This window comes from Nicotiana tabacum, chromosome 6 (genome assembly GCF_000715075.1).
Source record: "Nicotiana tabacum cultivar K326 chromosome 6, ASM71507v2, whole genome shotgun sequence".
Lineage (NCBI taxonomy): Eukaryota > Viridiplantae > Streptophyta > Magnoliopsida > Solanales > Solanaceae > Nicotiana > Nicotiana tabacum.
The window spans coordinates 134,432,520-134,460,226 of NC_134085.1; the positions used below are offsets into that span (position 1 = coordinate 134,432,520).

General features: G+C 36.0%; 2 protein-coding genes across 3 annotated transcripts; both read right to left on the bottom strand.

Annotated features, from left to right (window-relative positions):
* Positions 1-4,788: 4,788 nt before the first annotated feature.
* LOC107772594 (silicon efflux transporter LSI2-like) lies at positions 4,789-9,636 on the bottom strand. Of its 2 annotated transcripts, XM_016592093.2 has the most exons (4): positions 9,495-9,636; positions 8,025-9,238; positions 7,557-7,746; positions 4,789-5,122 (listed from the first exon to the last, which is right to left on the bottom strand). In XM_016592093.2, exons 2-4 carry the CDS (start codon positions 9,099-9,101, stop codon positions 4,857-4,859), a joined length of 1,533 nt encoding a protein of 510 aa, XP_016447579.1. In that variant the 5' UTR covers positions 9,102-9,238; positions 9,495-9,636; the 3' UTR covers positions 4,789-4,856. The 2 variants fall into 2 exon arrangements, with proteins under 2 accessions (XP_016447579.1, XP_075111495.1); XM_075255394.1 differs by lacking the exon at positions 9,495-9,636 and having other exon boundaries at positions 8,025-9,468.
* A 3,909-nt stretch (positions 9,637-13,545) lies between these two features.
* LOC107772605 (equilibrative nucleotide transporter 1) lies at positions 13,546-16,742 on the bottom strand. Its single transcript, XM_016592103.2, has 2 exons — positions 15,862-16,742; positions 13,546-14,347 (listed from the first exon to the last, which is right to left on the bottom strand). Exons 1-2 carry the CDS (start codon positions 16,385-16,387, stop codon positions 13,614-13,616), a joined length of 1,260 nt encoding a protein of 419 aa, XP_016447589.1. The 5' UTR covers positions 16,388-16,742; the 3' UTR covers positions 13,546-13,613.
* Positions 16,743-27,707: the final 10,965 nt, after the last annotated feature.

Sequence of the window (27,707 nt, forward strand, 5' to 3'; positions counted from 1 at the left end):
AACGTAGTGTTACTTTGGGGAAAAGCCATGAAGTTCGCTAAACGGCCATCCCAAATTCTAATTATTTCGATAATTATTTACTAAGGGGCTCACATTTATTTATTTTTGTGTGGTGAGGCCCGTCTCAATTTGTGAACCTCCTTTCTATCGTTATTTATTTTATAAGAATTACGATGTCGCGAAAACGCGTTTCGAACCCCGTCGCAATAAATGCGCCCGTGATTGTCAACACATTTCGACTTCATCAAGATTTGTATTTGGGTCACATAAATGCACACCCAAAAATTTCTTATCCACCAGCTTCTGTCACTTAATTCAACAAAGCATCCACCCTTCAATTTTCGTGATTGATCATCACATGTACACAACGAGTTAATTTATCAACAAGAAATAAAAACATTGATTTATCGTCATACATAGAAATGATAACGATTGCTCACCAACTTAGTTAACAGGAAACTCCAATTGTTCATTTTGTTGGTATTGAAAAAAAAAACTCCTCAAAAGTCTTAATCAAATGCATCACTTTTCCTGATTCGGATACACTTTTCCTTGTTTCTTCCAACAACCTTTTCCTCCTCCTCTTAATAGCTCCGTCACCCATTTCAACCGAACACACATATTCATCTGCCCTTTCCGCCATTTCATCAATCACACAGTGATTACCCAATTCAACAGTCTCAATGTTTTTAAACCAAAACAATTTCTAAAGCGAGTAGTAATACATAAATCCTCAGTTTCTAATTTTCAAACTAACTCAGCTTCCAAATAAAGATGAAGCTTATGAACCAAAAAGGAAAACAAACTGGGAGAAACGTTTCGTGGTTTTTCTGAAAATCTAACGATGCAGTGCTTTTAAACAAGGACAAATCAATATACCACACATATAGTAATCAAAACTCATATTTAATTCGAACGCAGTCATGATCTAGTGCAAACCAGATATAAAATAAAGATCTAAAGCTCAAGAGAAAGGGAAATGGACCTTTAAATAGATAACACTGACTGTTTCAAAATTCACGATGCATGGGTCGGAACCTTGACCGCAAACCTCAACTCGAACAATGACCTCAACGGAACCTCAAAACGATACCGAGAAACTCAGCACTCAAGCTCGGAGCTAACGTTCACTCGATTTTTGGTCTGAAACTCGCTGCCTCTCTCCTGCTCTCGTTCTCTCCGTTTCTCGTTTCTATATGTGTGTATGGTTATGTGCGTCGACGGGGGGAAGGGCTGCTATGGTGGTGGTTTCAGTTCGTTTTCCGGTGAACTGAGGGAGGAGGGGTTAGAAGAAGAAGACGTGAGAGGGGTTGCATGAAGAAAACGACGTCTGGGGGTGGGGTCGTTCCTTGCGCAGCTTCGCTGCTTTCCCCCAGCTCCTTCTTCGTTTTTTTTAGCTCCAATGGAGAAGATAAACTTGTGGGGAAGGGGGGGTCTGTTATTTCGTTCGACGAAGAGCCATGGATGGCTGCTTCAAGCCAACGATGAACGAGAGGGTATGGTGTGGTTTTGCACTGCTACAGCGCTGCAGAACGCTGGTTGTTACTGAGGAAGAAAGGCACCACAGTGGGGTGAGTCCGGGAAGATGACGATCAGGGGGGTGGTAGGGTGCGAAGAAGATGATCCGGGTGGGGTTGTTCTTTAGAGGTAAGGTCGTTTTTCGCGCAGCTTTGCTGCTTTCAGCTTCTTCCTCCTTCCCTTCTTCTTATTCTTTTCTTCTTTTTTTATAGTGTAGAGTTTAGGGTTTTTTGGGTAGGGTTTTTAGGTTAAGGGGTATGGGCCTAGGAATTATGGGCTTGACAATTGTGGGCTAGGTCCAAAATTAGGCCTAAAAATGGGTTGCTCGAGCCCCAGCTCTATTCTTTTGCCGCGAATGAGATTAAAAATACGCGCCCATTTATTAGTTAGTCCTACTATTAAAATAGTTTATTAAAACTAACTAACCATTAAAACAAATCTATTTTTTGTATTTTCAAACATTATATTAAAAATAAGAAATACGATACTATTTTTATATTTTTCTTTTGGATTAAAAATGACTACAAATATTAATGAACTTATTATTATATTATTATATATTTTTTTTTGTTGTAATTTTGTTTTCTTGTACTAAAATAAAGTGAAAGAGTCAAAATTACTTAAAATATCTATATTATGCCTAAATTAAATATTTTACTCTAATATATGAAAGATCTTAGGGAGGGTCAAAAATCACATGTCTACACCAAACACACCCTTAATTTGTGACTCTTATAATAGTTATTTTACTTAGGGTTTGTTTGGTATGAAGGAAAATATTTTTCCTATCAAGAGAAGGAAAAAATATTTTCCAAAGCTCCTTCTCCACCCTATTCTCCATCCCTACCAACCCACTCCCACACCCACCACACATCCCACCCCTACTCCATCCCCCGCCTACCCACCCCACCCCTCAATCTCCACCTCACCCTAAATAAAAATATTATTAATAGTACTTTCTTTTCATGTTCTAATTTTTTTTTTTTTGCATTTCAACAAATGAGTATGTTTTTTCTACATGATATAAAAAAGTATTTTTTTCATTTCAACAAAAAAGTACTTTTTTCATGATGTAAGAAATTTTTTTTGTTTCATTTCAACCAAATAAGTATTTTCTTTTCATGATGTAGAATTTTTTTTATTTCAATAAAATGAGTAATTTATTTTCATGTGTTAGAAGAGTACTTCCTTTTCAACCAAAAAAAGAGTATTTTCTTTTTAGTTATGGAGCACAAATTTTAAAGTTATTTTTGCATAAAAAAGTAAAGCATCACATTAGTTTCTTTGGGTTTGTGTGAGTTTTTAGAAGAATAATTAAATTCTTAAAGAAAATAGAGTCCTGAAAACGTTTGACATTTGGGGGGGGGGGCAGGGGAGGGGATGGGGGCGATCAAGGAAACATGGGGACTTGGGAGAAGGTGGGGGGTGAGGAGAGTAGCATAAAAAATATTTTTTCTAAAAAAGTATTTTCTGCTCTCTAACCAAACGCTAGAAATATTTTTCGGAAAAAGTTTTCCACTCATCAACCAAACAAAGGAAAATAAGTGATAAAATCATTCATTTTCAATGAAAACATTTTCTAGAAAAATATTTTCCATGGAAAACATTTTCCTTCAAACCAAACACACCCTTAATCTCGTGTAAACACGGAACGTAAGCAAGTATTGGCTGAATACATCTGAAGACACTTAAAGTTGGCTCCATTTTTTATTTCGACACCTAAATTTGAGTGTTCCAATTGAGCACATATAGTACACTACACTTTCCCAATTAGACACTTCTTACTGAGTTGACACATAGAGTGAACTTCACCCAAAATAGGTGCATGAAGAGCCCAAAAACAGATTTTATCTTCATTTTTTCTTTTTATTTCTTTCTTTCTTTCTTTCTTCTTCTTCTTCTTCTTCCATAATTGTCTCCCCCACTTTCACCATTGTTGTGCCTCCACCATTAATTTAGCTCGAAAGTTTGAACCAACAATCGTCTTAATTGATTGAAACCGAAGTGAGACCGTATTCTTCATTTGAAGTCAAAACACCATTAATGGAGTCTTTAAGAAAGCTTGAAGGTTTAAAATGGGTTACTTGATTTGATGAAAATTTGAGAAATTAATACTGGGGGTTGTCTTCATGGGAAATCTTTCGCTGAAGTTATAACAAATTTGGAGGAGTTTCTCTTGAAATTTTGGATTAAAATCGTGGTTGGAACAAGAATACACATGAAGATAGTAAATAACACCAAGAAAAATAATTAGGCCGCTATACACATTGCTCGCAATCCGGTTTTTCATGAACGCACTAAACACATAGAAGTGGGCTGCCACTTTGTCCGTACCAAACTTGCTGCCGGGGACATTCAGTTGTTTCATGTGCCTACTACAGCTCAGTTAGCCGACTTGTTCACCAAGCCCCTCACTGGTGGTGTCCATCATGGGTTGCTGTCCAAGTCGGGCGTTATAATAATGTACCTCAGTGTGTAGTGCTGTTGACGTAATGAACTCTAGCCGGAAGCCCAAATTCAAACCAGCTGATCGAGGCCCATTATAGTGTAGTAGCATGTCTTATTTATGTACCAATATATTAGAGAGCTCAATGTAATTTTCTGATACAAAAAGTCTCGGGTAAAGCCCATTGTATAAAGAGAGACAATTAGCTTTATTCAGTTAGTTTTTGTACATTCTTCCTCAATAATGAAAGAAGCTTCCAGATACTCTCTCCCAACTGACCTTCTTCCGCCTTGAAACAATGATAAACTTTGTTGGTTTTGATCGATTCTTTGCATGTTAACAGAGATCCATCCTCAGATAAATAAGTAAAATGAATAAAAGAAAATGTTCATATATATATATATTTGATATGATCAGGCATATTGAAGCAGATAGCAGAGACAAGTCTTTTACATTAAGCTCAGCCGATTCGGGTGAATAATTAAACTTCTGTTGAAGGAAGAACAAGGCCAGCGCAGGACGAAGCTATAAATTTCTGCAAGGATGTTCAAACTTGAAAGAAGTTAAAAAAATTTCCCAACAAAGGGTGTTCAATATTTATATCCTCTAAACCTAATATTTTATCTATATACATAGGGATCGTTTGGTTTGAATACGACTTATGCCGGGATAAGTTATACTGGTATAAGTTATGCTTGAATTAGTTATGCTGGAATTGTTTTTTCACCAAAGCCATAGAACTTTATTTTCTCACACAAAAATTATATAACTATGACTTTTTTTCCCACTAATATCTTGTTGAATAACTGAAGAAAAACTATACATTTGATACATAATAGTCTTCTTTAATTTTATTATCACCAAGTCACAAGCATATACTAAAATGTAGATTTCATCCTCTGATAAGTGTCAAACCAATAGCTGTAACAATTAGAGTAGAAGGAACTCCAAATTTGAGATGACTCCAGAAAGAGAGATTGTAGCCAAAGGGTTGAGCGCGACGAGCTTGTTCACATACTATCAAGTTGGCTGCAGAGCCTAATAGTGAAAGGTTCCCTGCCACAGTGCTTACCCAGGCTAAGATGAGCCATGCTTTCTTCTCACTTGCAGGAGATATTGTTGTTGTTGATGCTGCTACTCGCCCTCCAAGCAATAGAACTATAAGACCAAATTGACAAATTATTTTAATTAAATCAATCAAGAAACTCATGAAATATAAGGTGATATATATGCACACACGGGACTGGGAATATCATGGTAACTAAAGTAGTCTAATTAGAAGCAAGGGGTATCAAATTTAGCCCAGTATCAGCTGGTTAGACATTTAGGGGGATTTGCATCTATACCTGCTTTTTGGGTCACGTTTTAACTTGTGCCCGCTTTGCGAAAAAAATTGCAAACGTACCCACTTTTTCGCGTAACTTCAGCATACGAGGCTGAAGTAGCTAAGGCAATCACGCAAAACTTCAGCATTCTAGTAGACGGGCCTAAAGTAGCAAGTGTGCTGAATCAAGTGTGCTGAAGTTTTTGTTTGTAATTGCTGAGCTTAAGCATAGTAGCTGAAGTTTTGTTCTCTATTTGCTGAAGTTTTTGTTTGTACTTGCTGAACTTAAGCATAGTAGCTGAAGTTTTGTTCTCTATTTACTGAAGTTTTTATTTGTAATTGCACTAAATAAGCTAAAAAAAATTGTTTTGGATTCATTAGTTTTGTCATTAAGCTTTTTCAAAAACTTCAACAGAAGATGCTGAAGTTATTTAGTTCATTTATAAAAACTTCAGCACTAAATAAGTTGAAGTTTTTTTGTCCTGGATAAGCTTTTTCAAAAACTTCAGTAGAAGATGTTGAAGTTATTTAGTTCATTTGTAAAAATTTCAGCACTAAAAGCTGAAGTTTTTTTGTCCTGGATTCATTAATTTTGTCATAAAGCTTTTTCAAAAACTTCAACAGAAGATGTTGAAATTATTTAGTTCATTTGTAAAAACTTCAGCACTATATAAGCTGAAGTTTTTGAAAAAGCTTTCTAACATACTAGATAAATAATCAGATTGCCAACAGTATCTAAATCATAAATTTTGGAAACAATAAACGTGAAAAGAACAGAATTATCATTGTCTACTAACTTACGTACGTGGAAATATTCACAAATTATTGTCTACTAACTTACGTAATTATTTATAATTTATTTTTAAATAATCTGATCAATATATTTATGGCAATAATTCCATGAACTGAAACTTCATAGCAGCACCAATAGCAGTAGAAGAAAGAAGAAGAAGAAGAAGAAGAAGAAGAAGAAGAAGAAGAAGAAGAAGAAGAAGAAGAAGAAGAAGAACAAGAAGAAGAAGAAGAAGAAGAAGAAGAAGAAGAAGAAGAAGATGATGATGATGATGATGATGATGATGAAGAAGAAGAAAACGAAGGAGGAAAATGAGGAAGAGAAAGGGGGCTGAAATTGTTTAAAAAGTGGATACAAGTTAAAACTTTTTTAAAAAAATCGATATAGATTAAATGGGGGCGACCAAATAGGACGCCCCGTGCAATTTTTACGGGCATATATATCTATTGGTGGGTCATCGTGCAATTTTTACGGACATATATATCTATTGGTGGGTCATTTTGCTTATATCCCAAGTTAACTTGTCTAAAAGCTTAAGCAAGTTTGGGCTACATATGTAGCTCCAATTGACCCGTAAAAAGAACTTGTCGAAAGATGAAAATTTATGTCTTTTGGGTCTTGTCTGATGTAGTCATGGTAAATTAAAAAAAGGCTTCTATTAGTTGATTTGGTAATCAAACAAATGAAAATTAATACTCCTATTAAGGTAGAAATGACACCAGGTAGCCACTCTAAAGAATTGCTATTTGGGAATTAGCTAGTGCATCATGAATTTCAGTTTTTCAGTTGAATTTTTTCTGGACAAAAGTATCTTAAATCTCCTGAAGTTAAGATTTTAATTTAAAATTTTACGACAAAATAAGTATTGGTTAATCTCTAAATGACATCCCTAAAAATAGTTATCTATTTGTTCAGCACAAATTGACCCACTCATTTTGATCCAAGCAAATATTGGGTAGGTTATGACCTAATATGCTTCGGCCTAATTTAACCCTTTCAAATGTAGCCCAACCTGCAAGGAAGATCAATATGGGCCGACCACTGAATTTTAATAGAGTATGATATTTGAGGTTATGTGGAGAAATATTCAAGGTTCCAGGCAGTAAGCTATTGGATAACTATTCGAGGAAGCAGCAGAAAATTTCTAATAAATCTCCTTTTACAGCAGTGAGGTTGCTGAAGTTTTCCTTTGTTGAATTACATGCAAACACATTTCTATTGTCCTTTCGTATAAACCAATTAAATAGTTCTTGAATTTGGGCCATATGGTATCATTTCAATTTGTTATGTCCGGGCAAGCAAGAACTATGGATGGTGACTTTTAAAAAGGGTGTTAATTGGTTAATGTAGTGCCATGGATCTTGACTAAACAAATTAGTACATTGAGATACCAATCGGCTAATATTTGTATCTTATCTAGCAGATAGTAGATGAAATGAGAGTAAGAGTGACAAAAAAGGAAAAGATATACAAACCAGTAGGCACATTTGAAGCCAGATTTGAGAGGACTAGTATTACAACAGCAAGAACTGCAATACCAGCAGCATGATCTATCTTGGCATATGGTTCCATTAATTCCCAGAAAGCACTTGGAATCCCTGTTCTGTTAAAACCCTCAACTGTGATAAACATACCACAGAAGAATATCAACAGAGAATAGGACACCTGTATAGTTGAAAGAACAGAGTGAACAAGTTTAGTTTCTATATAAGTAGGTCAAGAGTTTAGTTTATGTATACTATCAGGTCACTTAAAAGATAAGTTGGTCTAGAAACCTAGGAAAAAGGAATATCAACGGTTAAAACATTTTAAAATGAAGTGGTTGTGTAAAAATTCTTTACATTATCATTATATATAAGTTAAATCCATAAGTGAAAAGTGTGATTATTGAACTTGCTGTGACAACATGAAGGAATGAAAACTCATGTGAACCCCCATTTTACCTTTTCTAAGCATGGTCTGGCATCTTTGAAATCAAGAACCACAAGCGCAAGTGCTGCTGTAATAGCAGTCCATGACATATTCAAACCCATCAACAACGATATTAACATTCCAATTGTAACCAAATAAACACATATTTTCCATAACAATCTTTTCCTTATCGCAGCCAAATTCTCCTTTGTGAAGTTTTGATCTTCACATCCATCGACAGTCTTCAAACAAACATTCTTGTCCCTCATTTGAAGTGATCCATCATTTGGTACTTCATTTGAATCTTTCGCGCGATTGTCAAGTGTTTCATCATGATTTATTAGACCATTGGAACTCATTGGATCAACCGAAAACTGTTCCAGAGAATCTAATGAATTAACATGTGACATAGTTGCTGGCGAAAAGCAATGAGAGACTACTACTTCTTCTTCAACTAATTCTATACCACCATTTTCGACATCCTTCTGAACAGACAACAAATTCCAATTCATGCAAAGCAACAATACAGCATTAACAACAACTCCAACTAGCATTGCAGGAAGTATACCAAATAAAAACTTCCCAAATGTTATTTTGCTCTGTACTGCTATAACTAAGTTCTGAGGGTTCCCAATAGGAGTTGCTGAAGATCCAATATTTGCACTCGAAGCAAGAGCTAAAAGGAACGGATGAGGTGGGAGATTTTGTTGCCTAGCAATTTTCAGTACAAATTCAGTTAACACAACACAAGAAGTATCATTAGTGAAAAATGCACTGGAAATTGCAGAAATCAAACAGATTCTGCAAAGTAAATCTTTAGCTCCCATACTTTTCCAAGCCAATAATTTTCCCAAGTATTTAAACATGTCTGCTCTTTCTAAATAGATGCTCACAACCATTGTTCCAAATAAAAGGCCTAAAATTGGAAGATCAATAGCATCATATGCTTCATCTGGTGTCAAGACGCGAAATATGACCATAAGCATAGCACCGAGGAGTGAACCTGCTGTCCTTCCAATTGGCATAAATGGAACAGCAGGAAAAACTGCTAATACCCAAAAAATAGCAAAGGCTATTGAACCAAGAATCACTTTCTCAGTTGATGCCATAGCTATTGTTCTGAGACTTAGTGAAGTCCTTAAGTTTTTCGTATGTTCAAAATGTTTCTAATAGTCAGAACATTAGCAGGTAAAAGCAGAAGTATAATTTGAGTTGCTGGAGAGATTTTACTAGGAACTGAATATCCCTGAAATGAAAAACAGGGAAACAAACGTTAATTAAACACAAGAAACTGAAAAAAAATGGCATGTGAGATTTTTAAAAAAATTGTGTTGGAAACTATCAACATAGAATTGGAAAAGGTGTAACACGTTCATGAAAATGATGCGGTGCAAATTTAACTGATTTTTGTGCTTAGTCTAAGAACAAACAAGAAATTATAAATTAATGGAACATGGTATAAGCGAAGAAAATAAACATCTTAGAAGAAAGAGTGGACTCACCTAGACCAGAAAAAAGATGATGATTTGCGCTAAAACTTATTGACTTTTCAGCGGGTAGCATGTACATTTATATTCATTTGGATTTCTGGTTTGAATATTGGAGTGTAGATAGCAACGTCTTGAAAAGGAAACTGAAAAATGACAAAAGCAAAATGAAGACTGTATACTTTACCACTGTGCGATCCACGGACTTGTTGAGTGACTTTTACACATCATTCAATTACATGCTTATTATAACTGGTTTAATGAATAAACTGTTGCAAATCGCAATCCTCCGTACAAATAGTTAGGTAAACCAGGATTTTTTTTTTAAAATAAAAGTAAACCATGAACATTCTATTTTTATTTTTTGGGTAGTTTACTTTATTGTCTTGTTTGCTTTGAGGTTCAAAATCGTCATAGTTATTTATAAACTGAAGGGAAAGTCTGCTCAACTAAACACTTTTTTGTTTTACATTTTTTTCTTTCATCTATGTCACAATTGACCAAAACTATGGTTGTTTATCGGAAGGGTTGTACCGGGCTGCTTACGGAAAAAAGAGTCCGTCCAATTAGTGGGGCAGGCTGGTTAATGAGCTGGGGTTTCGGGCTTGTAGAGGGCTTGGATAATTCGGGTTATATTGGGCCCGTTTGGGTTCGGGCTTATCCGGTTTGAACCGGGTTGGATTTATTATTTTTTTTAGTGTATTATATTTTCTTGTTCAATGTAATTGATACTTAAGCGTTTGTAAACTTTTAAAAATTAAAATAAGTATTTTAAGACATAAAATTAAACTTTAAAGTTTAAAGTGTTAAATTTAAAATTTGAAATTGAAATTTAAGAGGGACTTGATCCTAGGACCTTGTTCCCTAGGTGCAACTATAAATAGTGACTTCAATAGCCATTGTAAAGGACATGATTTTCTAACAAACTTATGCTATAGATTATTCAAGAGCTCAATAATATTTTATTTCTTATCTATTGATATTTGTATTACTACCTCCGGAAGCTCTGCTCTCTGAACCAAGCTATTTGCTGTCTTATCTCGATTTCAATGCTAAGTCTTGCATTTTATTTAATTTATTTATCATTTTGGGATCAAATCGATTCGCTTGTTTATAAACCACGTTACAAATTCAATTGTATCGTTTTGCGGGTAAACACCAATAAGTTACACATAAACCTCTCTATGACAACATCCCTATATAATTGTCTTTCACAACAAAAGTCAAGTTTTTCTCGGAATTGATTTTTATGATATGTTATAATATATGTCCTCTATAACAATATTTCACTATAGCATCTAAAATATCGGAAAAAATGAGGTTGTTATATAGAGGTTTAATTGTATATACCCCATAAATGTTAGTAACTCAAATAAAACCCAAAGCAAAATCAAATTAATATTTAATGCTAACAAAAGAAATTCAATTCAATACTAGGAATGATAATATATAATAAAGGATATCTATTTTCTTAGTTTTATACTCCCTCCATTTCAATATATGTGAACCCATTTGACTGGGCACGAAGTTTAAGAAAAGAGAGAAGACTTTTGAACTTGTGGTATAAAATGAGGCACATATATTTTGTGTGGCTATAAATCATTGTATAAAGGTAAATTGTTTCCAAATAAGGAAATGAGTCATTCTTTTTAGCACGAACCAAAAAGGAAATAGGTTCACTTAAATTGAAACGGAGGGAGTATTAGTTTAGACAATGAAAATACCCAACTCTTTTTTTTTTTGTTTAGTCATGTAAGTAATACTTAGCTATATTTGTTTTTATGTGATTTTATTATCTTTATTATTGAATATTTTAGTACAATGTCATAATACATCTTACTTTATTTTATATTGTTTTTTTGGATAATACTTTATATAGTTGTATCCTATTAGGACTAAAGAAATATTTGAAGTACAAGTTATATATTTTATGCTATAAAGATTTTACCAAAAAATCCAAAAAATTTGAGAAAATCGAAAATTCTGAGAAAAAACGAGATTGAAATACTCGACTTTTGTTGGGTTGGTTTGATTTACAAATTTAAAAACCGACACAATTAATTTAGTTCGATAAGTGAAGAACGCGAAACAACTCGACCTATTACACCCTTAATTGGCTACGTGGAAGTGAAGTGTCCAAATCTAAGAAGGGAAGTGATGGCTCGAACTTGAAAGGTAGGTTACGTTACACAAAAATTTGAGCATAGAAAACTCAAATAAAGACACAGTTTTCAACTATGATTAGTGGAGTACCAACATTAGTGAAGTCGACATCAATCAAAGATGAAAGCAGGAAAAAACTGGCAGATTAATAACACAATCAACTTACAAGTCCGGAACCCAATTGTGATCTTTTGGACAAGTGTGATATAAATATGTGTAAAAAAAGTGATCATTCTATATATAACGCGGTTTTATATCGCGCTATACTTTAAGAGGTCGTTTGGTAGAGTGCATTAGTAATGCTGGTATTAGTTATGCTTGCATTAGTTATGCTAGTATTAGTTATGCTGACATATTTCTTATCCATTGTTTGGTTTGATGTATTAAAGCATTACACAATTTCTTAAAGAATTGCTTGTTTACAAAAATACCCTCAAAACCAGTCCATCACTCTAAAACTTTTTAAAAGAAACAAATGTTGAGAAATATTTTTATATGAAAAAGTTTAAAAAAATTATTTGATTTGTCTACCTATATTGTAATATAGAACTAAATATTTATTTATAAAAAAGGAAATATGCTAAGTATTTATTTATTTACTAGATATATAATTTTATTTCTCACTATTTGAATTATTTTAAACTTGCATTAATATAATAACTAGCATATTTTAATCAAGCATAAATTTTGAAGGACAATTTTGTCTTTAACTAAGCTAATGCATGCATTAAAATCCGTTGCATTGCTAATACCATAGTTTTCTATGCATTAGTTATGCATAGGATAATACCAAATAGGATGTATAACTAATGCTTGCATAACTAATGCATAAGTTTAAAATGTCTACCAAACAAGGTATTATTAATAGACAAAGCTAATGCAAGCATTATTTTATCTAATGCATCCTACCAAACGACCCCTAACGATATTTTGGCCATTACAGTATAGCGCGATATAAAACCGCGTTATATCATTGAAAGTGCTCCTCCTTCCTCAAGGTACAACAATCACTCTTTAGTCCATCACTGATCCAAAATAATGACCAATTAACAAAAGAAAATGTCTTCTAAACTGACCCCCAAAAAAATGGAGAACGTTGCTATCATAAAGTATATTGAACAATAAAACCAAAGGAATTATCTGGAGGCATCAAATAACTATGGATTCTTTCATGGGATATTGTAATAAGAAACAGTTGTTACCTGCAAATGTTTAAAATTAATGCGACCAACGATTGTTTCTTGGTCCAAGCTATTTTTGCTACACTACAAAATGACTTAAAAGCTATTTTTGTTTTAAATCACTTAAAACAAGTCAATCCAAACGGGCTCTTAAACTTATCTTCCCAATATTTCTTTGGTCCAAGCTAGTAAGATACAACTATATACTGTAATTTTCAAGAAAATAACACAATAATATGATATAAGTAATAACATTATACTAAAATATTCAATAGCAAAGATAATAAAATTGCATAAAGCAAATATTGATAATTAATAAGCCTAATAAAAATTAACATAATCTAAAAATGCTATATAGGTCATACTAAAATAAGTATAGCTAATAAGTACTATTAATTACATAACTAAGCACTAAAGAAAAATATAAAATCGTGAAAAAGTTTATGAAGTATTTATAAATTACATTACACTAAATATTTTTATGTATAAAATATTTTTAAAATTGTAGTATAAATGTATTATCGGGTTGATTTGATTTCTGTTTGATTTTTTTTAGTTAAAATCATACAAATCCAAGTATGGCCGGATTTTTTTCTCCAATACTTAACCAAATCAAACCAAACCACAATCGAATTTTTTTCTTCAGTTTGACTCGGATTATCGACATGGTGCGGTTTATCGAATTTCTTTGTACACCGCTAAGTAGAAGTTAGGTATTGACAATGAGTTCAACAACAAAACCAGTGTAATCCACAAGTGAGTTCTGGGGAAGATAATGTGTACATACAAACTATATAGCCCATAGCCAAGATATAACAGAACCAATTGTGAGACCAAATATTAAGAACAAAACAAGCACAGTCCCAGCTACCTCTGCATGTTGCAGCCGGACAGTTTTTGAACCCAACATCATTAACACACTAGTAAGGTAGCCATTAGTTAGCCCGAGAAGACAGGTTAGGATTGTAACTGGAAGCTCTGTTCTGAAAAATTTGGGCCCGTGCAAACAACCATAGAATAGAGGCAAAAACAACAACCTCGAATAGCAGGCACTAATAGCAACCTCAGCATTTCCAACAAGACATATAGAAGTAAGAGACTTCCCAACCAGATCAAAAACATTGTAGCCAGTAATCAACAGGATCGGATACCAATCCTTCAGAAGCTGAGAATGCACGTCCTCTGTAATATATCCTGGAAATATGCACAAAGTCACCACATAAATGCTTAGGATTCCAAAGCCATACCATTTTACCGTCCCAACAATGTCCCACAAGGTCGTCGATCTCCATAATCCTCTCGTTACACCACCCTTCTCCTCTTCCTCCTCGTTCACTGTCCGAGTTTTAAGATCAGTGTAGTATTTAATAACTGGAAGCCTATGTGCCACATTATAAAGAATAATGCACAAGATCATCATAGCAATGCTGACAATAAAATAAAGGTTTGCACTTTTTCTCAGCCCATCAGCATCTTGTGGGTAAACAGCTTTTGTTAAAATTCTAAGCAACGAAACAAGGACACCTGCAATACAGAACAAAAGCCCAGACACAGTTATATATTGTTATTAGGGGAAATGTTTGAATTAAAAAAAAAAAGGAAATTACGAAGTGACTGAACCAGGGTCATCATCAACTAAAATATCAGCTAGTCCAGCTACATTCAACCAGTTAAATCACTTTACTCAATCCAAAAGAGAAAAATTCCACCAGTTAAACCATGAAAACGATTACTTGTTCAACAATAAAAAATACTCTCCGTCTCCGTTTCAGTTTATGTGAATTTAAGAAAAGAGAAGACTTTTAAACTTGTGGTATAAAATGAGACACATATATTTTGTGTGGATATATAAATCATTGCATAAAGGTAAATTTGTTTCCAAGAGTAGTCATTCTTTTTGGCACGGACAAAAAAAAAATAGGTTCACATAAATTGAAACGGAGGAAGTATCAAGCAGAAGTCTAATGGAAAGCCACATCTAGGCTGACGTCTATGAAGAAGAATAAGTTTGTTCATTAATTATATAGACTGCTTCAAAATTCGAACACTCGTGAAAACCAATTTTATTTGCAAAATAGGCTTTTTCAATTTTTCCTACAGATCATTTTACAAAATTATATAACCGCAGCATATAAAAATGTCCAGTACAAACATTAAGTATTGCTCTAAATTTAGATAACCTCAAACATAAATCTATTGACTGATTAGTAAGAAAATGCAGTACTCAATGAGGTGGAACCCTAATCTGTACCTTCACCCCATATACAATTCCAATCAAATAAAAGTGAGAAGGTCACCACTACATTTCTTACTTGAACCAATCAAACTTTTCATTCAAATAAAAAAAAAATCAATGGAGAAAGTGAAAATAATATAGTATTATATTTCCCCAACATAATGAATCTCAAGTTTAAATCAGCTAGCAACGAGAAAAAGAATCAATTGATATTTCCAATTAAGTTGTTACTAGTCACGGATTTCGAGAAAATCACCTCTTATTCTTTGGCTTTCCATATCTGGATATTTTCGTGTTGACTGTTCTTCTTATGAATAATACTAATAGTGATCAAGCTCTACTTACGTAATAATTTACCCTTCTGTTTCGGTTTACGTGAACCTACTTTTTTTTTGGTCTGTTCCAAAAAAAATGACTCTTTTCTAAATTTGGTAACAATTTAGCTTAAACTTACAACTACCCTTAATGAAAAGTTTTTATAACCACACAAATGCTCTGACCCCTTTTTGACTTGTTTAGGACCACAAATTTCAAAAAATTTAATTTTTTCTTAAACTCCGTGCCCAGTCAAACAGGTTCACATAAATTGGAACGGAAGAAGTATATAAAACAAAAAGAAAAAAATGATTTAAGTTATAAGTACACTAACAACTACGCTACGCTAGCAAGTTATTTATTATATTTTTCCGATTAACAATTAAATAGTTATCAAGCTCTACTTACGTAATAATTTATATAATTATGTAAGTATATTTACACCGTTAATACAGAATCTAAACGAATAAAAAAGAACATATTATACCTGAAGCAGCGGTTCCAGCTAGAGTAGCCTGAATGTACCTGTCAGGCAACTCTCCAGCAGACCCAATTACTCCACCTTGAACCAACCCATTCGCAGCCCCAGAAAGCCCAACAAGCCCCACCGTAACATAGAACCCACCATAAATTCCAACTCTGCCCTTAACATACCAAAAATCCATCAAAGGAACCATGACCAAAGCCACCACATACAGAAACATCCCAACATTAATTCTCACAAAACAACTCGACTTATTAGCAAAACCAACTATAAATAGCAGACAAACCAAACTGAGTGTCATGTTTACGATGGCGAAAGTACGATCAACTGATACCGTTGGATAAAGGAAGGTGAAGTAGTCAACGGCTGTGATGAAGACGTTCCATGGGAGAACGTAACCTGAGCCGAGGAAGAAGTAGATTACATAGGCTATGTGGAATGAGTCCTTGGGGATATTATTAGGATCGGATGAGGGAATCAGTTGAGCTGTTGTTGATTCAGAATCTTCGTGTTCACTGACTAAACCCATCGGCGGTGCTGTAATTTTCCAATTGTGGGCAGTTTTTTCGGAAGATGAAAGTCAACGGCGTGGAAAGATTTGCTGCATCATACTCTGGGGCAACGTGGGAAATCTTTTAAAAGAAAGGGGCCATTTGGTCCGGAAACAAATTATAAGGAAATGGCGTGTTCACACCAGGGGTGTCTAATGGGTGGGGCGGGCCGGGTTGAGTAGGAAAATTAGTAACCGTACGGGTTGGGATCCGGGCCGGTTACGGATTGGGGTTTACCGAATTTAACGGATTCGGGTTTATCCAGGTAAAAAATGAACCGTAAGGATTACGGGTACAAGGGGCCGGGCCGGGCCGGGGTAGTGTAATTCTTAATTTTTTTGTCTTTTGTATAACTATTGTAAGTTATATTAATATAAAGTAAAAATATAAATAATAAAATGAAGATGAGAAAAAATTGCACTTATAAATTGCAAGTGCTACATTTATTTCAAAATTACAAATTGAAGTTTGCATTTAACAAGTAAATTAATGAAAAAAGAGTAAAACTAAATTTTCATGCATAATAATACTTCAAATTAATCTAACAAACTAAAACATTAAGCATAAATACGTCTAATAATTTTAAAATAACACAAGTTGTCTCAAATCAACTTAAATATGAATTTCTGGAGGACGCTCAAGACAACTCTTCATATGCCTCCTTAAACAGCTTGTTCCACACTTTGGATGAAGATTTAAGACTCGACCACAATTCTTGCACTTTACTTTCTCAACTTCTTCATTTTCTTCTACCACCTCAAAGTGTTCCCAAACATATGAGCGCACTCTAGAAGTACGAGGCATGATTTAACTTGAATTAAGAAATTGAGATTGAGAAATGAGAGATGAGTGAAGAAATTAAGAAGAGGGGGATGGTGTATTTATAGTTTTACAAAGGGTTAAATTTGTAATTGCAAAAAGTGTTAATTTTTAAATAAAACAAATGGCCCAAAAATGGGTTAATTGTGCAAATCAGCCGTTGGGCAACGACTCCTTGGCAGGTGACCGTTGCCAACGGTAACCAAATAAGCCAATCAACAATTTAAAAAAAAAAGAAACTAGTTGTTAACCGGTCTGGGCTGGTTTAACCGGTTCTACAGTATTTCTGTTGACCGGGTACGACCGATTGAAAATAGGTGAACAGACCAAACCCCCTACCTCTTTAACCCAGCACCCTTGTACCGGTCCGGGCCGGTTTCGGCTTTAACCGGTCTGGGCCGGTCTGGTTACGGTTAAACCCGACCCGTTGGACACCCTTAGTTCACACTGCCTATAGCGGAGGAAGAAAAGAATATGATATTATCTTGTTTTTTTTTTTAGCAAAATACATAAATTGGCATCTGAACTATACACCAAATTCATGTTACACACTTTCTGAGGACATATAACATATTACACACGCAACATTTCAACATTGTGCATAATACACACTACTTTTGTCACATGGCACGTGCGTGTTTAACAAAAAAAATGAGCGCGTCAAACCAATGCATTATCTGTCCAAATCCTTATATAAGCACACACGTCTAAATCTTATTTGTCCCCTTATTTTTGTTAATATAATAATTAAATGAAAAGAAAAAGATATCCAGGTCATTCTTCCCCATTGGAGCCCCTGTCGTCCCTGGAATCCGACGACAATTGCAGCCTCCTCATTTCCTCCCTCTTGCATCTCCTTTAAGAAGATGTTAGCCATAACTCGTAATGCCGGTAACGACCTCAAGCAACAAACCGAGAACTCCATTGCCTGGTCGTTAGTTCCATTGTCAGTTCATGGTCAACGAGCTTAGATTTTCTTCGCGTGGGTGGAGCTATCAGATATTTCCGGCAAGCTGGTGTTCTTCGTTCAAATCCGGTCTCGTTTGGTTAAAACAAGGCAAACAACGGCGACCTCCATTTTCCGACCACTGTTACAATGGCAAACTCATCGATAACAATGGTGATTCCACAGCAAACAAAACAAACAAAACTTATAAACTAAAAAATGGTGAAAGTTTTATAGAGTAAGGAGAAATAGTATAGTAAAGAAAGAACAAAGATGACGAAGAAAGCATGTCTTTAATGAAAGAAGAATTTAAGTATGGTGACTTTCTTCTTAGGGAGACAGAAAAATTAGTTTAAGTGTTTAGTTTTTAAAAAAAAATAAAATTAACATGTGTCATGACGTTATTGGTGCATGACATTACACTTATTCTCCAAAATTGGTCAAGAAAAAAATGGTGTTTAATAAGCATAATTTTGAAAAGTTACGTGTATAATATGATACATGTCCTCAGAAAATGTATAACGGGGATTTGGGTATAATTTAGGTGCCAACTTATGTATTTTGATTTTTCCTTATTGGACTTCACACATCTGCTACTTGATGCATGTTTTTTTCTTTCTTTTTGCTCTCAGGTCCCTCGCGTTTTTCTTGGTTGATATATTGGAAGATTAACGTAAGGATGTACTATGTATGATTTGTAAGAACATTGACATAATATAAGCCAAGATCAAATATATGATATTAGGATACTATACAACTTATAATAGCAAGAATAATTGTGTACCTGCCATACAATATTACGAAGGACTAATAGCCTATTTGGCCAAGCTTATTTTTGGCCAAAAGTGCTTCTTCTTTTTTTTTTGGCCAAAAGCACTTTTGGCCTCAATTTGAGGTGTTTGGCCAAGCTTCTGGAAGGAAAAAAAATGCTTTTGAGGAGAAGCAGAAGCAGTTTGGAGAAGCAGAAAAAGTAGCTTCTCTCCAAAAGCACTTTTTTGAGAAGCACTTTTGAGAAAAATACACTTAGAAACAGTTTTTTAAAGCTTGGCCAAACACTAATTGCTGCTCAGAAGTGCTTTTCAAACTAATTAGCCAAACACAAACTACTTCTCACCAAAAGTACTTTTGAGGAAAACACTTCTCAAAATAAGCTGATTTTTGCAACTTGGCAAAACGGGCTATAAGTCTTTTTCTTTATTACATTTTCTCCAATATGGCGGCATCACTGAATGTGTGTTTATATAAGGGCTAGAGAAGGAATCTAGCTGCAGTTAATGAAACCCTTATAGGCTCTCCTCTTACTGGCTTCGTTGAGTTGAGCCTACACCAACCATGACACCACCACAACCACTAAGCACATTAAGGGGAGAAATGCAAAAATAGACAGATTTACAAGTTGTCATTTAAAAATAGCCACAGTTTCAAAAGTAATCGAAATTTAGTCACTTTTCATGTAATGACAAAACAGAACGAAAATACTGTTCAAAATCGGAAAAATACTCCAGCATAATATAATGGAGTTCCAGCATAAGTATACTGGAACTCCAGTATATTATAATGGAGTTCCAGCATAAGTATACTGGAACTCCAACATATTATAATGGAGTTACAACATAAGTATACTGGAACTCCAGCATAATATACTAGAGTTTCAGTATAATATACCGGACCAGTATAATATGCTGAAAGTTCATACACAGGTGCTCCCATCTCTAGTATATTATGCTGGAACTTTCCGCGTGTTGGAGTTTCAGCATAATATGCTGGAAGTTAATACACAGGTGCACCGATCTCCAGTATATTACCCTGTACCGGTCCTTGTTGCAACAAAATATTGGCCATTTTTCAATGATTTTGGAAACGCTGGTTATTTTTGAATGACCAGTCCGAAAACTGGTTAGCCCGTACTATTTTAACCACATTAAATGTATGGCTCAAAAACCAATTATCATACTTATAATTAGGCCTATATTTATGGACTATTATAAAAATAAGACATTTAAATTTAAACAAAATATTTAATAATGCAAGCTATTTTTCTTACATGATTTTATCTATGAACAACATAAAAGGGAGAAGTACATACAATATGTTAGAACATCAAGAGTAGTTACAAATTTAAATTAGGAAAACTACCAACTATACTCATTTATAAATAGATTATTATAAAATTGATCAATTTATAAAATATTACTAATATTAGTTAACTATTACCAACATTAGCCAATTAGTTATTTGTAGCAAAAAAAGTCAAAATTTTACTTTCTTTTGAGTGAGTGTTATTAGAATAGATTGGGTACATCTTAATGAGCTTGAATCTCAGTATTAGGATAATTTGGTGGAGTTTTGAGGTAGTTTGAATTGAAAATTTGAAATAGAAGATGAACATGAAAAAAATAATATGTGTGATACACCATGTATCATTTATGTATCATTTGTGTATCATATATGTATCATATTTATATCAAATGTGTATCACATGTATACCTGAGTGTGAGATACATGCGTGATGCATGTGTCGCAGAAGAATTTTTTGAACTCGATTTTAACTACGAAGTTTGATACCAAATCAGTCCAAATCACCTCCAATCTTTCTCAAATTTTGTATATTGACTCATCTATATATTTTTAATGAATTTCAACCATACCCATTGAAAAAAATCTTTTTTTTTTGCTTAGATTTTTGGAATCTTGTATGTGTGTGTGTGTGTGTGTGTATATATATATATATATATATTTATATTTCATCATCTTATTTGTTACCTCATCTATGAATTTTTCTTTCCGTCTTGCATCTAATGGTGCTATTCACACTTGAAAATATGGAATGAGATCTTTGTGTGTGATTCTTGAAGAGAAATAACCTTTTTTATTTGAATTTTCAACTTTTATATGTGTTTGACTCTATTTTGGTAAGTATATGATTTATGCTAGAAGTTGGTAAGTTGGAGCTTATTTGGGATATTTATGTAAGATTCCATTTAAATTTTGAGCCATTTTATTCAAGCTAAATTGCGAATAAGAAAAACAAGAATTTTGTCTAAACTTATTTTGAAGAGAAATTAATCATTGAAAGTGCTCCTTCACCCTAAAGGTACAACATTGACTCTATAGTCCATCAATGATACATAATAATGACCAATTAATAGGAAGGCACCCGCATCTGGAGATCAAACAAAAGAAACTATCTTCTAAACTTACCCTAAAAAAATGCAGAAAGTTGCTGTCATAAAGTCTTTTTGTATACGATCAAAATCAGGCTTGCCCAATTTTGTACAACTGACCTAAATAGGGAAAGAAGATCAAGGCTCGGCCTCGGTTATGCCGGAACGAGGTACGAAGATGGATTGGTAAGCTCGTGAATCAATGGTCGATCGAGATCGAGGCCAGTTGTGATCAAGAACGAAGTAAGAAAGAGATCGAGCAAGATCGAAGGAGGCTTGCTACGACGGATAACAGAAAGCCGAGATATCCGTTATCAGGCGAGGATCATGGTGGAAATCTTGGCACATATCAAGTTAGATCGGATGTTTAGCCTATCATGGAATTTACTTCTGTATTTAAAATTGTACCATAAATAGGATTCTTCTACTATATAAAGTGAGTCTAAATTATTTTGTAATCATCTTACATTCACGCATATCAAAGCAATATATCGTATTTTTTTCTCTTACAAGCTCTGTTGTTCAGTTCATACTTTCAATAGCTTGTTCAGTTGGTTCGAGGGCAATTAGCTCAAGGGTCATAATTGCTCATCACAATTGTTTGCTTTATTTTACTGTAATTTCTATCATTAAGTATTACATTTATCAGTTTGTGCCAAGTGAAATCACATATCCTTAAAATCACTTATAAGTAATTATTATCCAATTTTAAGGGCAAACAGTTTGGCGCCCATCGTGGGGCTAAGGATAATAGTGATTGCCTGGTACAATTTTCATAACACACATAATTTTACGCTTGTTCTTTGAAGTATATTTGATTCCAGGATCAACATGTCAAACACTCAAGTAACACCCACACACACAAACGATGGCCTTGGTCTCCATGGCGAGAATGATAACATAGCTGCCCCAGGAAATGGAGTACTTCCAATCAACCTCAATGGAGCTCCGGCCGTGGATCCAATCGACATCAGCTCCCATATTGCCATTAATGAAATTTGGGCATCGATCTTGAAAATAGCGTCTGTAGGGATGCTTGAATAGCCGATCAAAACACACAGGGCTGTGAAGAAGGTGGGATTAGCCTTTTAATGATATTCGAAATGTTACAAACCCTGCAAGCCACAATAGTGCAACTCCAAAATCAGAACCGTGCACCGAGCAGGATCGAGCTTGATCCATCATAAGAAATTGTTCATAGAGCTGAATTGGTGGCGAAGAGATCGAATGGAGGAGAATCGGAGACCAAGCCTGCTATTGTAAAAATGCTCGAGGAACTGACAAACCAAATCGAAACAAGGGAAAAGAAGATCAAGGAAAATAATAAGAAAGTGGAAACTTATAACTCTAGGGTCGATCAAATCCCGGGGGCACCACCGGTACTGAAATGACTTGATTCCAAAAAGTTTGTCCAAAAGCCTTTCCCCCCGAGTGAGGCTCCGAAGCCAATCCCAAAGAAGTTCCATATGCCCGAGATTCTGAAGTATAATGGGATGGAAGATCCAAACAAACACGTCACCTCATATACATACGCCATCAAGGGAAATGACTTGGAAGATGATGAGATTGAATCCGTGTTGTTAAAGAAATTCGGGGAGACTATCGAAGGGTGCTATGATATGGTACCATAACTTACCACCTAACTCTATTGCTTTATTTGTTATGCTTGCATATGCTTTTGTAAAGGCACACGTCGGGGCCATTAAAGTCGCCACCAGTAAGTCGGACCTCTTCAAGGCAAGATAGAAAGATAATGAAATGCTCAGGGAATTTGTAACTCGATTCCAAATAGAGCGAATGGATTTGCCACCGATCGCGATGATTGGACTGTCCAAGTTTTTACTCAAGGTCTCAACACTCGAAGTTCCGTAGCTTCACAGTAGTTGAAGAAGAATTTGATTAAATATCTAGCTGTTACTTGGGCTAATGTACATAATCGATATAAGTCGAAGATCAGGGTCGATGATAATCAACTAGGGGCTCTGATCGGTTCGATCTATCCTAACAGGTCCATGGATAGAGTTAAAAGGGACGTTGACCCGGAACCACGATCAAACAGAGACCGATATCAGCCATACAATGGAGATCGAAGAAATAACGGGCCTGAACACAACCTCGTTTGGAGTGATAGAAGGAATGATCGGGGACAGAGCTCCCAAGGGCTCATGAGCAAAAGTGGTCTCGATAGGGATGTCGGGAACAAATAAGTACCTCGATTGTCAGAATATAACTTCAATGTATCAAAGACACCAGGTGGCCTCGACCTCTGCATATCGATTCGGCCCAGAGAAATCCAAACCAAATATGCAAGTATCATGGTACCCATGGCCATAAAACAGAAGATTGCAGGTAGCTAAGGGAAGAAGCAGCCCGATTGTTCAACAAGGGCTACCTTCGAGAATTCTTAAGTGATTGGGCCAAGAATCACTTCAAAAATAGAGAATCAAACAGGTAGAATGGGCAAGAAAAGACACAACACGTGATTCACATGATCGTTGGAGGGGTCGACATTCCTTAAGGACCAATATTTAAACGCACCAAGGTGACGACCACAAGGGAAAAATGAGCACGGGACTACTTACCGGAAGAAACTTGTCTTTCAATGATGAGGATGCGGAAGGAACCGAACAACCTCATAACGACGCACTGGTAATATTTGTCCTTATGAATAATATTCAAGTTAAACATGTTTTGGTTGATCCAGGTAGCTCAACCAACATTATTCGATCGAGGGTAGTAGAACAACTTGTCCTACAAGACCATATTGTGCCCGCAGCCCGAGTACTTAACGGTTTCAACATGGCAAGCAAAACTACTAAAGGTAAGATTGTTTTGCCAGTGAACGTGGCCGGGACTATCCAAGAAACAAAGTTCCATGTGATCGAGGGTGACATGATATACATTTCCCTGCTCGGAAGGCCTTGGATCCATAACATGAAGGCGGTACCCTCGACGCTTCACCAAGTTATGAAGTTCCTAACATCTGAAGGAGTCAGAACAGTGTACGAGGAACAACATGATGCCAAGGAGATGTTTGCAATTAATGAAGTAATACCAGTGTCAGCACTTTCTTCAACAAAGGGATCAGACTTAAAGTGAATACAAGAGGCTAAATAGCAACCATAGACGCCAGCCTCGACCCAATAGGAGAAGCGGGAGACCAATGACGATGACGACTATGGGATACCTCAATCTTTTGTAGTTATCGATGTCTCCGACGCCACCAAATCAATGGTCAAAGAGCTAGAGCAAATCACATTGACCGAACATCAGTTAGAACGAAAGGTAAACCTGGGCACGAGGCTAACCCTCGAGCTCAGGAAAAAACTTGTTCATTTCCTTACAGCTAACATGAATTGCTTTGCTTGGTCCCATCTCGACATGACAGAGAGCCCTCCAGAGATCACTACCTATCGACTGAGCTTGGACCCAAAATTCTATCCAGTAAAGCAAAATAGAAGGCCCCAGTCCGAGGTTAAGCATGCATTCATCAAGGACGAGGTAACCAAACTTCTCAAAATAGGGTCCATTTGGGAAGTAAAATATCCCGAATGGTTATAAAACATAGTGGTGGTCCCAAAGAAGGGAAATAAACTTAGAATATGCATAGACTATAAGGACTTGAACAAGGCCTACCCTAAGGATTCTTTTCCTTTGCTGAATATTGATCGCATGATCGATGTCACAAACGGCTACGAGTTTTCTCGATGACTACTCCGGGTACAATCAAATACAGATGAAATTGGAGGATCAGTAAAAGACTTCATTTACACTAAATATGGCACTTATTGTTATAATGTAATGTCGTTCGGATTAAAAAATGTTGGTGTAGCTTATCAAGGCCTGGTAAATTGAATGTTTGGAGAACAAATAGGAAAATTAATGGAAGTTTGTATTGATGACATGTTAGTTAAGTCCCTGTGAGCAGAGGACCATTTGAAATATTTAAAGGAGACCTTCGACATACTAAGAAAGTACAATATGAAGCTCAATCTAGAGAAATGTGTGTTCGGGGCCAGCTCGGGCAAATTCCTTGGCTTGATGGTATCAAATCGGGGGATCGAGATCCACCCCGATAAAATCAAATCCATTAAAGATATCATGGTTGTGGATAATGTCAAGGCCGTACAAAGGTTAATGGGACGCATAGTCGCCCTAGGGCGATTCATCTCGAGGTCATCAGATAGAAGTCACCGCTTCTTCTCACTGCTTAAGAAGAAGAGAAATTTTGCATGGACCCCGGAATGCCAACAAGCCTTAGAAGAATTAAAATGATACCTATCGAGCCCGCCACACTTCACACCCAGAAAGTGGATGAGCATTAGCAGTCTCAGAAATATTGGTAAGTGAGGTCCTAGTTCAAGAAGAGCAAGGTATGCAATTTCCTGTTTACTATGTAAGCCGGACCTTAGGTGAGGCCGAGACCCGATATCCACACTTAGAAAAATTAGCGCTTTCTTTAATAAGCGCCTCTAGAAAATTAAAACCATATTTCTAATATCACCCAATTTATGTTGTAACTACCTATCCTCTTCGCAATATTTTGGTCAAACCCGAACTTTCAGGTCGATTGGCCAAATGGACCATCAAGATCAGCGGGTATGATATCGAATATCAACCCCGAACGGCCATCAAGTCTCAAATCTTGGCAGACTTCATGACAACCCTCGTGCCCGAGGTCGAAAAGAAACTACTGTTAAAATTGGGTACATCATCGGGGGTGGACCCTTTTCATAGATGGCACTTCGAATGTGAAAGGGTCCAGGCTGGGCATCGTTTTGAAGCCGCCCACGGGTAACGTAATTAGATAATCTATCAAATCTTCGAAGTTAACTAACAGTGAGATCGAGTATGAGGCCGTGATTGCAGGTCTCGAGCTGGCTAAAAGTTTGGGAGCAGAGGAAATCGAGGCCAAATGTGATTCCCTACTTGTGGTAAACCAAATCAACAGAACTTTTGAAGTCCGAGAAGATCGAAAACAGAGATACTTGGATAAGCTACAGGTAACTTTGAATCGGTTTAAAAAGTGGACCTTATAACAAATACCTCAAGAATAGAACAGTGAGGCTGATGCCCTTGCAAACTTGGGGTCATCGGTCGAAGATGCCGAACTTAACTCGAGTACTATCATACAACTCTCGAGATCTGCAATCGAAGAAGTCCACGCTAAAATAAACTCTACAAGTCTGACTTGGGATTAGAGAAACAAGTACATTGAATACCTATAGAATGGGAAACTCCCATCAGATCCGAAGGAGTCAAGGACTCTACGCACGAAGGCATCGCGGTTCACTTTGGCCGAGGATGGAATGCTATTCAGAAGGATGTTCGATGGGCCATTGGCAATATGTTTGGGACCAGGAGACACCGACTATGTCCTACAGGAAGTTCATGAAGGCACTTAAAGAAGTCACTCCGGTGCCGAATCATTGGTCCATAAAGTAATTAGAGTAGGATACCATTGGTCGATATGGAGAAGGATGATAATGAGTTCGTTCAAAAATGCGAACAATACCAAAGGTATGCACCAATGATTCACCAACCCGGAGAGCAACTCCATTCAGTCTTATCCCATGGTCGTTCATGAAGTGGGCAATGGACATCGTCGACCCTCTTCCATCGGCCCTAGGTAATGCTCGATTTATAACTGATTATTTTTCTAAGCGGGTTGAAGCACAGGCTTTCGAGAAAGTCAGAGAAAAAAAAGTCATAGACTTCATATCACATCATATTTCGATTTGGTATGCCCTCCGAGATCGTGTGTGATAATGGAAAGCAATTCATCGGCAGCAAAGTGACTAAATTTCTCGAGGATCACAAGATTAAGAGAATCCTATTGGCGTCTTATCATCCCAGTGAAAACGGACAGACCAAATCGACAAATAAAACCATCGTTTAGAACTTAAGAAGAGATTGACCGATGCCAACGAGAAGTGGAGAGAGGTATTGCCCGAGGTTCTATGGGCATACCACACAAAGTCGAAATCCAATACTGAAGCAACACTGTTCTCATTAGTTTATGGCGTCGAAGCTCTAATCCCGGTTGAAGTTAGAGAACCCAACATTAGATTTCGATATGCAACAGAAAAGTCAAATAACGAGGCCATGAATACGAGCCTAGAATTGTTGGATGAAAGACGCAAAGTTGCCCTCGTCTGATTGGCTGCTCAAAAATAGCAGATCGAAAGGTACTACAATCGAAGAGCCAATCTTCGACATTTCAACATCGCGAACTTGGTGCTAAGAAAGTTCACCCTCAACACTCGAAATCCAAATGAAGGGAAGCTGGGTACGAACTTAGAAGGACCGTACTAGGTTCTCAAAATCACCGAAAAGGGTCCTACAAGCTCGGTACAATGAACGACGAAC